The sequence below is a fragment of the Corticium candelabrum genome, chromosome 11 (assembly GCF_963422355.1).
Source record: "Corticium candelabrum chromosome 11, ooCorCand1.1, whole genome shotgun sequence".
NCBI classification, from domain to species: Eukaryota; Metazoa; Porifera; class Homoscleromorpha; order Homosclerophorida; family Plakinidae; genus Corticium; species Corticium candelabrum.
In genome coordinates, this window is record NC_085095.1 from 5,060,666 (window position 1) to 5,073,551 (window position 12,886).

The following is a 12,886-nucleotide window of genomic DNA, read 5'->3' on the forward strand; positions in this document are numbered from 1 at the left end:
TATAGCCTACTGGCTCATTAGCCTGTTCTTCGCTGGGAAATGTAATTACCACAAATTCCGTTACAGAATTTAGTTATTGGGCGGAGAAACACACTTGTGAATAATTCGTTTCCTGTGCATGTGATCAAACGTTTTATATATAATTATCTACATACCCGGATATAATCAACACACACACACACACACACACACACACACACACACACACACACACACACACACACACACACACACACACACACACACACACACACACAATGGACAAATGTTAAGCCGTCCACGTCTCTCGACGTCGACCTTGAGGTGAGTTACGGAGATAGCTCCCTTTGCCTCTAGAGGTCCTCCATGCGCTACGTGGAGTCTTGGGGCCAGCGCTACACTCCACCTGCAGCAGAGGCACTGACAATGGCGCAGCTCTGGGACTGGACACCAGGGCCCACACGTCTACTGCATGATGTTGCTGCAAAGCCAGCGGTCTTGTCCACCCCAGTCAATGACCAGGTACTCATTTATACTCGTGAGTCGAGAGAAGCAAGTGTGGGTGAGTTTCTTGCTCAAGGAAACTTCGACAGTGGAGCCTCCACCGGGATCGAACCTTCAACCCTCATCACGGAATGCAAGATCCCGGATGTCATCACCAATGCTCTACCGTCTGCTCCACGCCCCCTCCCCACACACGCACATGCACACACACACACACACAGCTTTTTTATTTAACTTGCGCAGAAGCAGAGCAGTAAGGGTTCATCATGAAGATAGAAGTGTGGAAGTATCAAATTGGAAAAGGTGGGCGTAAGCGTGTAAAATGACACCACATCTAAGCTAGGCTATGTTCTGCTTTTACTTGAGTCATTGTAAGTGGTGCAGGCCACATTGTTAGGTCACTTCCTAGGACTAGTTGCCGCCAATATAATCTCTCGACTTTGTTCGGATTTTGATTGTAGATTTTCGTATGATTTTTATAAACTGCCGTCTAAGTTAATGCTCCATGTTTCTGTCAATGCATGTTGATTGACAAGACTTATACGTAGCTGGGTTGCAAAGGTGCAACCATGCAGGTTGAGTACTCTGTAGATCGGTCTGATCTGACAGAGTCATACATCAATTATCGGACATTCCCCAATATCGGACACTGGCGTACGGAAACCAGACGAGGCGTACTATCCCGATGGTCGAAGTCATCGTAATGCCTGAAAATCTATATCAAATAGGATAGTCATTGATTGCCGTGTGGACTACACAGAAACATGTACTTTGCTGAGCTCACCTGCCGAGTTGGTGGGCGCCCAGATGTGAGTAAAGACCCCACTTGCCCATCATGGAGGGGCATAACGACACATAATATATTTTGTTCATACCACTACAGGTACATTGCTCTAGGCAAGACAAGATACATACACAAACAATAAATATAGATATTCATAGAAGAATAAACGTAGAAGGATAAACAAACATAAATTAAGGGTTAATCCAGTTCTTGAAGTACATGTAGGACAACACCATGATTCTTGTCCTTGTCTCATTGTCCACTGATCGCCACAGATTACCTTGAGTATTCATAATGAACCCGCTCACTAATTCATCATTAGAATGAACTGCTCTCCCTAGGAAAGACAGCTGGCTAACGTGCAATAGATCTAGAGCTTCCCTGATAGGTTCTCCAAGAGTTTCCCGCAAGGATGTTCTGTTTGAGATCCCTAGTCCTCTACGATACCCTCTTCTCCACGCTTGATGTAGTAAACGTTTGACACTCATACAACATTACATGTAAGGCCACCTGTCTCTAGCTACAGTAACTGTATGTACTCGCTCTACTCTTCTGAGTGTGTACTGGTGTGTGTCTGTGTGTGTGTGTGTGTGTGTGTGTGTGTGTGTGTGTGTGTGTGTGTGTGTGTGTGTGTGTGTGTGTGTGTGTGAGTGTGTGTGTGTGTGTGCTCGCTCGCGCGCGGCCTCACATGTGATTGTCTATCAGGTGATTAGATTGTCAGGTGACTAGTTATTTAATTAAAGTTTCAGTTTCGTATACGGGACTTTATGCTACATGCTAATATTGAGATGGTTGACTTCACGAGTAGTCGGTCAACGATATTTAGACGGCGAGAAATCGTTTACAGTGAGGAATATGATTTTCTAGGTTCCGGAGGGTTTGGTATCGTCTATCGATGTCGGTTGGCGGAGTCTAGGAAAGTAGCGGCGGTCAAAGTTCTCAAAATGCGACACAGACTGCGGCAAACGTAGAAATACAGAGGTAGCTCAGGTGGCACAATCTGTATGTGTCTTGTTTATGTGCTTTAGGGAAGAAAATACTTTCGTTCGAGAGGCAAGCATATTACAACAGCTTGTTGATTGCCCGTATATCATTCGTTTCTTGGGCTTGTGCATCGACCCTGGACATTATGCGATTGTTATGGAATACGTGGAGTTTGGAGATTTGGAGAACATGTTGCTTTCTGAAGTAGACGACCATCCGGTCTTGAAGCAATGGAGGTGTCGCATTTGCATGGCTCTAGAACTTGCCAAAGGGATGGACTATTTACACAGTCTGCAACCACCGATTATTCACAGAGACTTGAAGACAACGAATGTGTTGGTGGGTCGCAACTACCACTGTAAAGTGAGATCTAAATGTTGTCTTGTTTAGGAGTAAGGTTGTAGTTATATCTGAAACTACTGACTTCTAGATCATTGATTTTGGGCTGGCCACAATTCGAGATATTTCAACACAATCAACAGGAAACACGATGGAAGGAACGTTAGCATTTACTGCACCTGAAATATTTAGTAGAACAGTTAAGAGGGAGAAGGAAAAGAAAGTTGATGTTTACGGGTAAGTCATTTGTACCTATGACATTGACAATGGGGTGGGTGTTAGGAGGATCAATTGTTGTATTATAGATATGCAATGATTCTTTGGCAGTTGAAGGAAATGAAGACACCCTATGGTTGTACATATTTTGTTCTTCTTATTAGTATATTAACATTGTTATCATTTCTAGCTGGTGAGTTACCTTTTGTCACACGAGTCAATGTTCTGGCTGGTCAGAGGCCTTTACTAAGTGACGATGACTGTGTAGAGGGATATAGAGAGATCATTGTACGTTGCTGGGATGGACAACCTGACTGCAGACTACACTTCAAAGGTAAATCAAAATAATATTATTAGTTCAAACGTTTAGAATATATTCTTGTAGAGATCGTAACTATGATGGATGGAATCATGAGCAAAATTGGCACGGCAGCATTGACACCATCGCCTGATAGAGATGCTACAGCATTTGGTATCACTGCATCATTTGACAGTGGTGTGTGTGTGTGTGTGTGTGTGTGTGTGTGTGTGTGTGTGTGTGTGTGTGTGTGTGTGTGTGTGTGTGTGTGTGTGTGTGTGTGTGTGTGTGTGTGCAAACAAGTGGTTACCAGGTATTTTAAAAACATGACAACTACTGTAATTGACATTACTCTATATTTTTTGAGTTTGTCTCTATACCGCTGTCTTACTTGTACGCACTCACTTGCAATCCAAATGGTGAAGATTGTGGTAAGGAATTTTATGTGTAATTACGTAAACACGTTTATCATATGCATACGGTGCTAGCTATAGTTCTATGTAAAGTAGACAATGATGGCAAGGACCGTACGTTATCATGAGAGACCATCCCATTCAATAGCTTCTAGTTTGCGTCGGTGTCTGTCTGACTCGAGCCGCTTGACGTCAACACGCACATGCCATGTTTATAGGGGCCAAGGGCTACATTAATTAACAACCCGTATATCCAGATACGTTTTTGTTGTGACGGAGCATTACAACCTAAAACCGTGCTATGGACAATATCATAATGCGAAATTTTGGCTCATTCTATCCATATCGTGTTTTATACATATTTCTGCCTCTATTTCGGGCAAATCGGCTATATTCGCGCCTGGGTGCTGAGCTGATAGGTCGATGATGATTGTACAACAGGAGTCAGTAGCTTTTAATGCTATACAGCAGTCACATGCAATTTTGGCCATGTGATGCACGCCGACTTGGAATTTCTTGACGCGTGACGACGCGTAACCGTCACGTCTTGAGTCTTGAGCTCGTGTTTGATGACATAATCATGCCTCTTACGACGAACCGATAGCAGAAATTGTTTATTGTTTTAAAATAGCTGGCAATCAAAAGTTTACGATCCGACATTTACAAATTACTGTCTTGTTTCTGTCGTTAGCAGATCTCAAGCTCCAAGCTAGTTTGCCGATCGAGACTAGGTCGTCCAGTCCAGCAAATCTCGAAGATTTTGTGAGGGCAGCTGGTGATGGCAAGCTACTACAGATGATGAAGGCTCTTTGCCAGCTGAACGATCTGAACCAGCAGGACTCCAACGGAGACGTAGCACTTTGCCAAGCTTCTAGAGGTGGACATCACGATATCTGCTCTAGGTTGGTGATGGAGTACAAAGTAAATGTCAACGCCAGAGACTCGCAGGGAAAAAGTCCTATCCATCACGCTGCAGCATGCGGACACGACAAGGTCGTAGAGCTGTTCGTTGACAATGGAGCCACCGTTGACGTCATAGACGACGAAGGGTGGAGTCCTCTACACTATGCGACTCAAAGCGGAAGTCTGAACTCTGTTCGAGCACTTCTTAGGAAAGGAGTACCGTTGAACGCGCAAACTGCAAACGGAGATACGGCAACGCACTTAGCAGTGCTATCAAGCGAATTCTCGCCTGAGGTACTCAAACAACTGAGTGGGTGGCCGGGAGTGAAATTAGATCTAAAGAACAAAGAAGGCGAGTCTGCACTAGATGTGGCCAAGAGAACTGGAAACAGGCAAGCTGTCGAACATCTTGATACCTCAAGCTTGTGTGGTGAGTAACTTAACTTACTTGCAACGAAGTTGATATCGTGCGTTATGCTAACCATGTAAATATTCAAATTGTCGTCTGAATTGCAGAAACACCAACTTTGAGCAAAAGACAAGAAATCATTCAAACTTCTGTGCAGTTGTCTGTTAGTAAAGTAAGCCGTCCTACTGCAGTACCTAGACGTAACAAGCCCACAATAAAACCACGACCAGCCACTTGGATTTCAAGTCCGGAGCGCAACACTGTTGACGGATCTCGTCTTTTGTCACCTGGTGTGTGTGTGTGTGTGTGTGTGTGTGTGTGTGTGTGTGTGTGTGTGTGTGTGTGTGTGTCTGTGTGTGTGTGTGTTACCAAGAACGTAACGCGCGCAGCAAACGCACGACATCATGCGTTATGTCTACTCAACTCACGTCTCAACCTGACGGTTTTGTCTCTGCAGGAGTACTCACTTACGTCAAGAGCAAGTGGACGTCGTTCAGTGTGATAGCCATAGCGCTTGGAACGTTTCTAGTTGCGCTCTGGCTACACAGTCCTCTACTGGAGTTTGCTGCGACCGGCACTCTTATCTTGCTGGTGCTGCTAAGATTTCTGTTGAATTCGATTTCAAGTGGTGAACGTACAGGTGAGCAACATCGTTGGTGACTCTAGAGAGATAGACAGTGGCGTAGAAAGATGTTCGAGCGGGGGAGGGGGCTGGACCGTCGCGATGAGTACGCAAAAACTACTTGGCTTAATTGTCAGACTGTAAGCAGATTTGCAAAGTTAGACAATTTCAATTCCTAAATACTAAAGAGGGGGCTTTCGTTTCCCGCTTTCTACCTTGGTACACACTGTCGACTATTCATAGGCCAGATCTCTATATCTCTACGTCTGATCTGTCTGTCTGTCTGTCTGTCTGTCTGTCTGTCTGTCAATACAAATATTTTTAAGCATTGTACTATTATACATATATTAACTGCAAATCACTATAGTGAAGTCTAACTACCAGCAATTACAAGCTTCTAAAATCTTCAAATTACAGCTATACACGCACAAGAAGGAATACTAGTTAATAGAAAGTAGAGTTCAAGAGTCAAACAGTGAGAAACAGGTAGAAACATGATGATTACAATCTCCACAGAAGAAGCACTAGACCATAACGTGGACAAGGTAAGGCAGCGATAATTCAATGTAGACTAAAGCCATCAGAGAAAAAAAGGTTGAAAACTGAGGAAAGCAAATATACTAAACGAAGATGAAGAGGTCCTGGTCACTCAGGAGCAACAGCTACTTGCGTGAAAGACGCACTAGGCCACATAAACGTGGGAAAGGTAAGGCTTTGATCAATCCACGAAACATTGAAGCCATGCAAGAGATCAGATGAAGACAAATGTGATGACAGGAGAATCCCCGGAAGACGCACTGGCTGTCTGTCTGTCTGTCTGTCTGTCTGTCTGTCTGTCTGCCTGTCAAGAATCATTTATTTCTTACAATCACACTGTCTGCCTGTCTGTCTGCCTGTCTGTCTGCCTGTCTGTCTGTCTGCCTGTCTGTCTGCCTGTTTGTCATTTATTTTTACATCAAACTATGATACAATTTTGCAAAGAACTACAGTAATACAACTAGAATAATGTTTGTTGAAAGCTAAAATTCTTATATATAACTAAGACTAATGACGAAAAAATTGGGTGCTGAAAGAGTCAGGCCTCTCAGACCCTCCGCGCAACATGCTAAGTTTACTTGATATAACTTGAACATTACACTTCTGTAATAGTACAGAGAGTTTTTTTCTTCCAAAAGTCTAAAAATTCCGCAGCATTAGGTCTTCCTGCTTCATCTGATGAAAAGGCTGCCAGTTTCTGCAAAAATTTCTTGCTTCTTCTCCAATGATCCAAAATGTTCCATAACCCGTGGCACGACTTTGACTACTGAGCCTCCAGACAGTTTGTGTTGTTCGTACGTGGACATCTTTCTGGTTTCTCTTTGATTAGCTGCAACCCTTAGCTGTTGCCTCAGCAGAGATTGGGAAAACATCTGAGCTCCAAGGGTGTGCCAAGGAGATGTCAAGATCAAGATTAGAACCCGACTCAGCATCAAAAATGATAATGTCAGGTCTACATTCAGAGTTAGTATACCTGTTTCTTAGCTCACGACAATGGTGAATTTGTAGACTTCTAAGGCACTCCGACCACAATCCAGCAATAGACTCATGGGACCAAATAGGGCCTCCCCTGTCTTGCAGGTAAGTAAGTGGTATCCACTGTCGTCTAGAGATGCATTGCAATTACAAGACTCTACCCATTTTGAAATGGTGATAGGCAGACCCAATCTCACACGACACGCCAAGCGAAATTCGCAAGGATTGAGTGCGAATCCGTATGAGGTTGGTAGCGCATGCAACCATGCGCCTGCGCTTTTTCCTTGAAGGGAACGAAATCTTGCTTCATTTCTTGCAGTTGGAGCTGCATCAACCAAGTGTTGGAGATCTTCTTTGAGAGTAGAAATAAACAATTGATGTTGTATTTTTTAATTCCTTTGTAATCTGAGATCTTCTTGTTTGTTGGAAAGTATGATCGAAAAGCATGACCAACGGGGCTAGATACATCACAAGTGAATTTGTCCATGATGACTTTTAGATGTGGGAAACGAGATAGTAGCTCAGATATGGTATGGGACCACGAAGCAATAAAAGCAGGTCCAGCGATGGAAGATAGTGGGGTTAGACCAAATCCACCCATACGAATAGGGAGACATGCCTGTTTCCAGACCTGATCATTTGCAAATGTTTCACCAAGAAGATGAACAAATGCTTTCAAGATTGAAAATCTTGGATGGACGCAGTTTCAGATAGCAAGATAGGCTCTACAAATCTAGCCAAATGATCAAGTCTAGGAATATGACAATGTTTTAAAAGTAGCATTGAACTTTGCCGATCTTCTAGTTTTTGAGTTGGTCGCAAAGTTGGTCCCCTGAATGTGCAGCCTTAACACACGTTGTAGACATGAAACTAGATGTACCAACTGGTATATCCACAAAAATCGAACCATCATGACTCACAGGAATTTCGTCAAAGCCAGTGATATGAGTAACATTGGGACTGAAAACTTCACACTTGGTTTCAGAGACAGACCAAATTGACGGTTGAAAAAGATTTTTTGAGCATATTGAAAGCTGCAAGCACTTTGTCAGTACTACCCAGCAAGAAAACATCATCCAAGTATGCAAGCAAGGTGACTTCAGGGATGTTGTTTTGTATTTCAGATAAAATAGGATGAAATAATTGTTGTCGCAAAAAAGAACTAGTCTTAGTGGATCGCCTTGATGGACTCCTTCTTGAGATGGAATGACAATTGATGACGATCCTTGTAAATATACAAGAGAGCTAGAGTGACCATACATTTGTTGAATGTGACTGAACAAGTTAGGAAAGGCCTTACACACTTCGTTTAGCATATCACACTTACTGATTGAATTGAAAGCATTGCGAACATCTGATTTGAGAACGATCCAATCTTGATTAACTTCTAGCATCAGACCAATGTGGTGAGCAACAAGCTCAGTACCGTTCTGTACTAAAACTCCATGATGAATAGGTGTAAAATAATTAGCAAATGCTTCTTTCTTCTGTACACAAATTGCTGGCGCAGTAAGACGACGAAGTGCATCTCCAACAGCTATAGGATGAACATCTCCATTAGACTTAGGAAGAGCAATCAGTCTGGATGGTGACATAAGCTTGGCAATTTCAGGAGGCAATATACCCTTAGCTATAGCTGAACATGCAGAGAAAAGGCATTTTGCTGTGTTCTCATTATCAATCAATCCTTTAAAGTGTTCAAAACGCCATCTACAGGTCCAACACCAGACCCACGAGGAGATCTCCGTACTGTATCGTAGAAAAGTTTTCAGACAAATTGATAGCTGCGCTGTCGGGTGTGTTTAATAAATCGATACTCTTGACCCTAGGAGGATGTTTGACGCCAGTTTCTTAGCTGTATCCGCTGTAGATGGAGCCAGACCAGCGCTGGTAAGGACTCTAGGGGCTCGGCCTTGATAGCTCTCCACAACGCACAAGCCGTAAAGCAGCTGCACGACGGGCCTCTTCGTTTCGTTTAGTGGGTTTTGCAGCAAGGAAGTCTTCCAAACAGACAAGCTGCTTCCACTCCCACAAGTGTCTGTCTGTCTGTCTGTTTGTCTGTCCGTCTGTCTGTCTGTCTTTCTGTCTGTCTGTCTGTCTGTCTGTCTGTCTGTTTGTCTGTCTGTCTGTCTGTCTGTCTGTCTGTCTGTCTGTCTGTCTGTCTGTCTGTCTAATACATATATTTTCAACATTGAAATCTACAATTAACACAACTAAGCAACTCTACTGTCCCAATCGTACAAAATCTCTACCAAACTAAAACTCTACAGGAACCAGCCCTATATAGGGCCGTACAGTAAGGCACATTAATAATTGTGTATATAGTTCATTCTTTTGACTTTCCTTGTATGTTCCAGTAAGCGGGATGTCTTCCTGAAAATCACTCTAGCGTTACATTGTTGTAACTGAACTGATAAACGTTGTCTCCAATATTTTGTAAAATTGGATGCATTCTGGCGACCGTCCTCATCATAAGACATGAGAGAAAAAGAATCTTTAGAAACTGTTGAGCCTCATCACCCTATCTGCCATAATGTTCAAGTACCAAAGGGATTGCTGTTGGTGCATACCTTCCTGGTAGCAGTTGGGAGTCATACTTTGTATGTTTGATCTTTTCTCTTCTGGATGCGGGAGGCCCATCAGTATAAGCAGCTTTAGATAGGATATCTTTGCTGAATGGATGTAATAGAGCAATGCATAATTCTGCTGCTGGCATGCAGAATGATTGCGCACCATAGATGTCTGGCCTTCCCCTGGAGGTGGTTTGGCGATCTTGATACTCAATGTAGTACGGTACATGTAACTGGCTGAGACAATCTGCCCACCCAGAAACCATACAGTTGTGAGACCACACTGGTCCACCTCCAACTTTACAAGTCAACAGATGATACCCTTCTCTATCGACCGTTTTTCCACAGTCACATTCGTACTCATCTGCCAACAAAGGCAAGCATCGCCATTCCCAACCTCATGAATGCCGCCAAGCGGAAATATCCAGGTAAACTGCGAGATTCTGGGTTGATGGAAAGGCATTTAGCCAAGAACTTGCACCTTTTCCTTGCAAGAAGTGTAATCGTGCTGAGTTCTTTCCAGATTCTTTATCCAATAAAATACTGACTTGAGCTTTCAGGACCTTATCTATCAGATGCTGCTGCAGACGCTTAGTATTAGACAATAGATCATTTATTGATTGATCACGATCTAAACATTCGTGAAGAATATGGACTACAGAATTTTCAGGACTCTTTGGGGATAATAAAACATCAATCTGAGGTTCTAAAGCTACGAAACGTTTGAAAGCTCATGCACAGAATGAGCTTGTCTGTCTGTCTGTCTGTCTGTCTGTCTGTCTGTCTGCCTGTCTGTCTGCCTGTCTGTCTGTCTGCCTGTCTGTCTGTCTGCCTGTCTGTCTGTCTGCCTGTCTGTCTGTCTGTTTGTCTGTCTGTCTGTGCGTCTGTCTGTCTGTCTGTCTGTCTGCCTGTCAAAAATGCATATATTTCAAATCCAAAGAAATTTCCATCAAGAGCTTAAAACTAGTCTTTTTAGTAAAGTTCCTCTAAATCAACATAAAACACTTAAGTCTACAACAGATGACCCCATAGGGGTTAGGATACATTTAACCACTTAGTTTAAAACAAATTGACATTCGTCAAAGACACTGCAAAAATTTTTCCAGCTGAAATTACTGTCACACATGAATTGCATTACTGCAGCTTGATCGAAAATCGTCGTCTCCAGTGTGTTTTGAACTCAGCAATGTTATATCGTCTATCGTCATTCCTCCACAAATCAGAGAGGACCCTAAAGTACTCAGACGCTTTCCCCCCAACGGCCGAAATGTTTGAATACAAAAGGCACGACTGCTGGAGAATATCCACCAGGTAGTCGTTTCTGGGCGTACTTGTTTTTCTTGATTTTCTCCCTTCTCATTGCCGCGCTTCCCCCAGTTGTAGCTGCAGGAGGTAAGATGTCGGATGCCCATGGGTGAGCTAGTGCCACGTCTAACTCAACGTTAAATCCTGTCTCCGAGTCATAAACTAGGATGTCAGGCAGATTGTTCGAACGCGTGTAGCAGTCCCTAGGCCACACTTGTGGGCAGATAAACTGAAATCAAGCACTCAGACCATACTGACATTATCGAATCACCGGCGTAGCGTCGGGGGGGGGGGGGGGGGGGGATAGGGATAGGGAGGTTTTAGCCCCCAAACATTTTGGGCGCTTCATTTCGCTTCAAGCAAAAGTATAATTTTAAGTTACTAAACAGTGACAGTCCGCTTAATCTCAGAGTAGTATGGTGACGATCGACAACGTTAATTGACTCTACCTCTTTGGCAATACACATTATCATTTTAGTATGATAAAAGCAGTGTCGAGAAGTCGTGGAAAGGGAAACTGCGCATGACCATCACTTATTTGAGACGTTTACTACGTTATCCGGCAACGGAAATGTCAAAGAAGACCGCATCAAAAAAGCATGCAGAAGCCTACCCATCAATTATTTTTAAGTAAGTGTAGTTAAGGTGAACAACCCGATTGACAGGAGAATGGAATTTGCTGCGGCTCCGCTACCTAATGATTTGCTTGCACTCCACGGTACTTTTCCACATGTTATTCTAACTAACTAGTTAACCTATATTGCTCGCTATATCACGAAATGCTAAAATTGGTCAACGTCGTTTGCACTAAATTGGTCTTCTAGATTCTATTGTCATCGAAATGCCATTTAATTTGCAATTGATCATCGCAACGAGGCATGAAAAAACATTTTTGGCACGAACTGTAAAAGTGTTTCCACCCTTTATACGCACACTGTCGGCACTCAGTGTCGCAGCTTGTTTGTAACCTGAAATATATAATGTCTTATTTAGTTAGATGTATACAAAGTGCAGGCTAGAAAAGTAGAAATGGGCGTGGCTTTGCATGTAAGAAATGGGCGTGGTTTCCGGCCTCATTATTCCCTCCCAAACATGAGGACAACGCTACGCCGGTGATCGAATCATGGGGCCACACAGGGCCGCCAACATTCTTGCATGTTAGGAGATGGAATTCATCTGTGTCAGAGCCCTTTATATCTAAAGTTCGACCACAATCGCACTTGTTGATCTACAGGAAAGAGACAGGAATTCTTAAACTCATTGAAGCTGCCGAAATAAAACTGTTGGGTGATAGCGCAAACTTCTTTGAGGAAGGTACAGCACTGAGCCAAGCCCCAGCTCCCTTACCCTGCAGAGACAGCAGACGCGCAGCGTCTTTTTGAGATGAGCTGTCAATCAAAGCATTGACTGTAATCTGGTTGTTAGCATCTGTTAATCCGTGTTGGAGTTTCTTTGTGTTAGATACTACCTGTGACAGATCCCTGTCGTCATTCAATAGTTTATCCAGTTGATAACCAATGCTTCTCTTCTCCTTGCAATTTGATGAAAGAGTTCTGACATGATCTGCCAGAGATGTGAACCTGTTCGGTAACTTCTGCAGGAAATGATCCCAGATGGATAAAAAGGCAAAACGGGAAACAGTTTGCAACAGTATTATTCCGAACCCATCAAGACGTATGGGGAGTGCTGCCTGCTCCCATTGGCTAGCTGTTAGATCTCTGGTACCAAGCAAAGTTGTAAAGCACTTCTTAGTCAGTCGATTATGAATAGTAGCAGCAGGTTGCAAGCTATCCGGGCAAACTCTTCTGGCTAAATGGTTGAGTCGGGTTGCATGGCAATGTCTCAGAAGAAGCATTGCTCCTTGAAGCTCATTCAAGTCAGGTAACTTCTGGCAAAACACATTGCCAGAATTTGCGAGGTTAATACAGACATTTGATATGAAATCATGGCTGCCAATAAGAATCCCAAAAATCTTAGTTCCTGTGTGGGGAATAGAGATATCTGTTGACAATAAATCTGGTACTGCTGAAGGCAATGGGCAGTACAGC

General features: G+C 43.3%; 1 protein-coding gene across 1 annotated transcript; it reads left to right on the top strand.

Annotated features, from left to right (window-relative positions):
- Positions 1-2,055: 2,055 nt before the first annotated feature.
- LOC134187165 (ankyrin repeat and protein kinase domain-containing protein 1-like) lies at positions 2,056-5,656 on the top strand. The gene is made up of 9 exons (XM_062655281.1): positions 2,056-2,234; positions 2,296-2,614; positions 2,682-2,827; positions 2,896-2,942; positions 2,997-3,140; positions 3,192-3,302; positions 4,209-4,850; positions 4,937-5,119; positions 5,287-5,656. The coding sequence occupies exons 1-9, from the start codon at positions 2,056-2,058 to the stop codon at positions 5,487-5,489; spliced, it is 1,974 nt and encodes a 657-aa protein (XP_062511265.1). The 3' UTR covers positions 5,490-5,656.
- Positions 5,657-12,886: the final 7,230 nt, after the last annotated feature.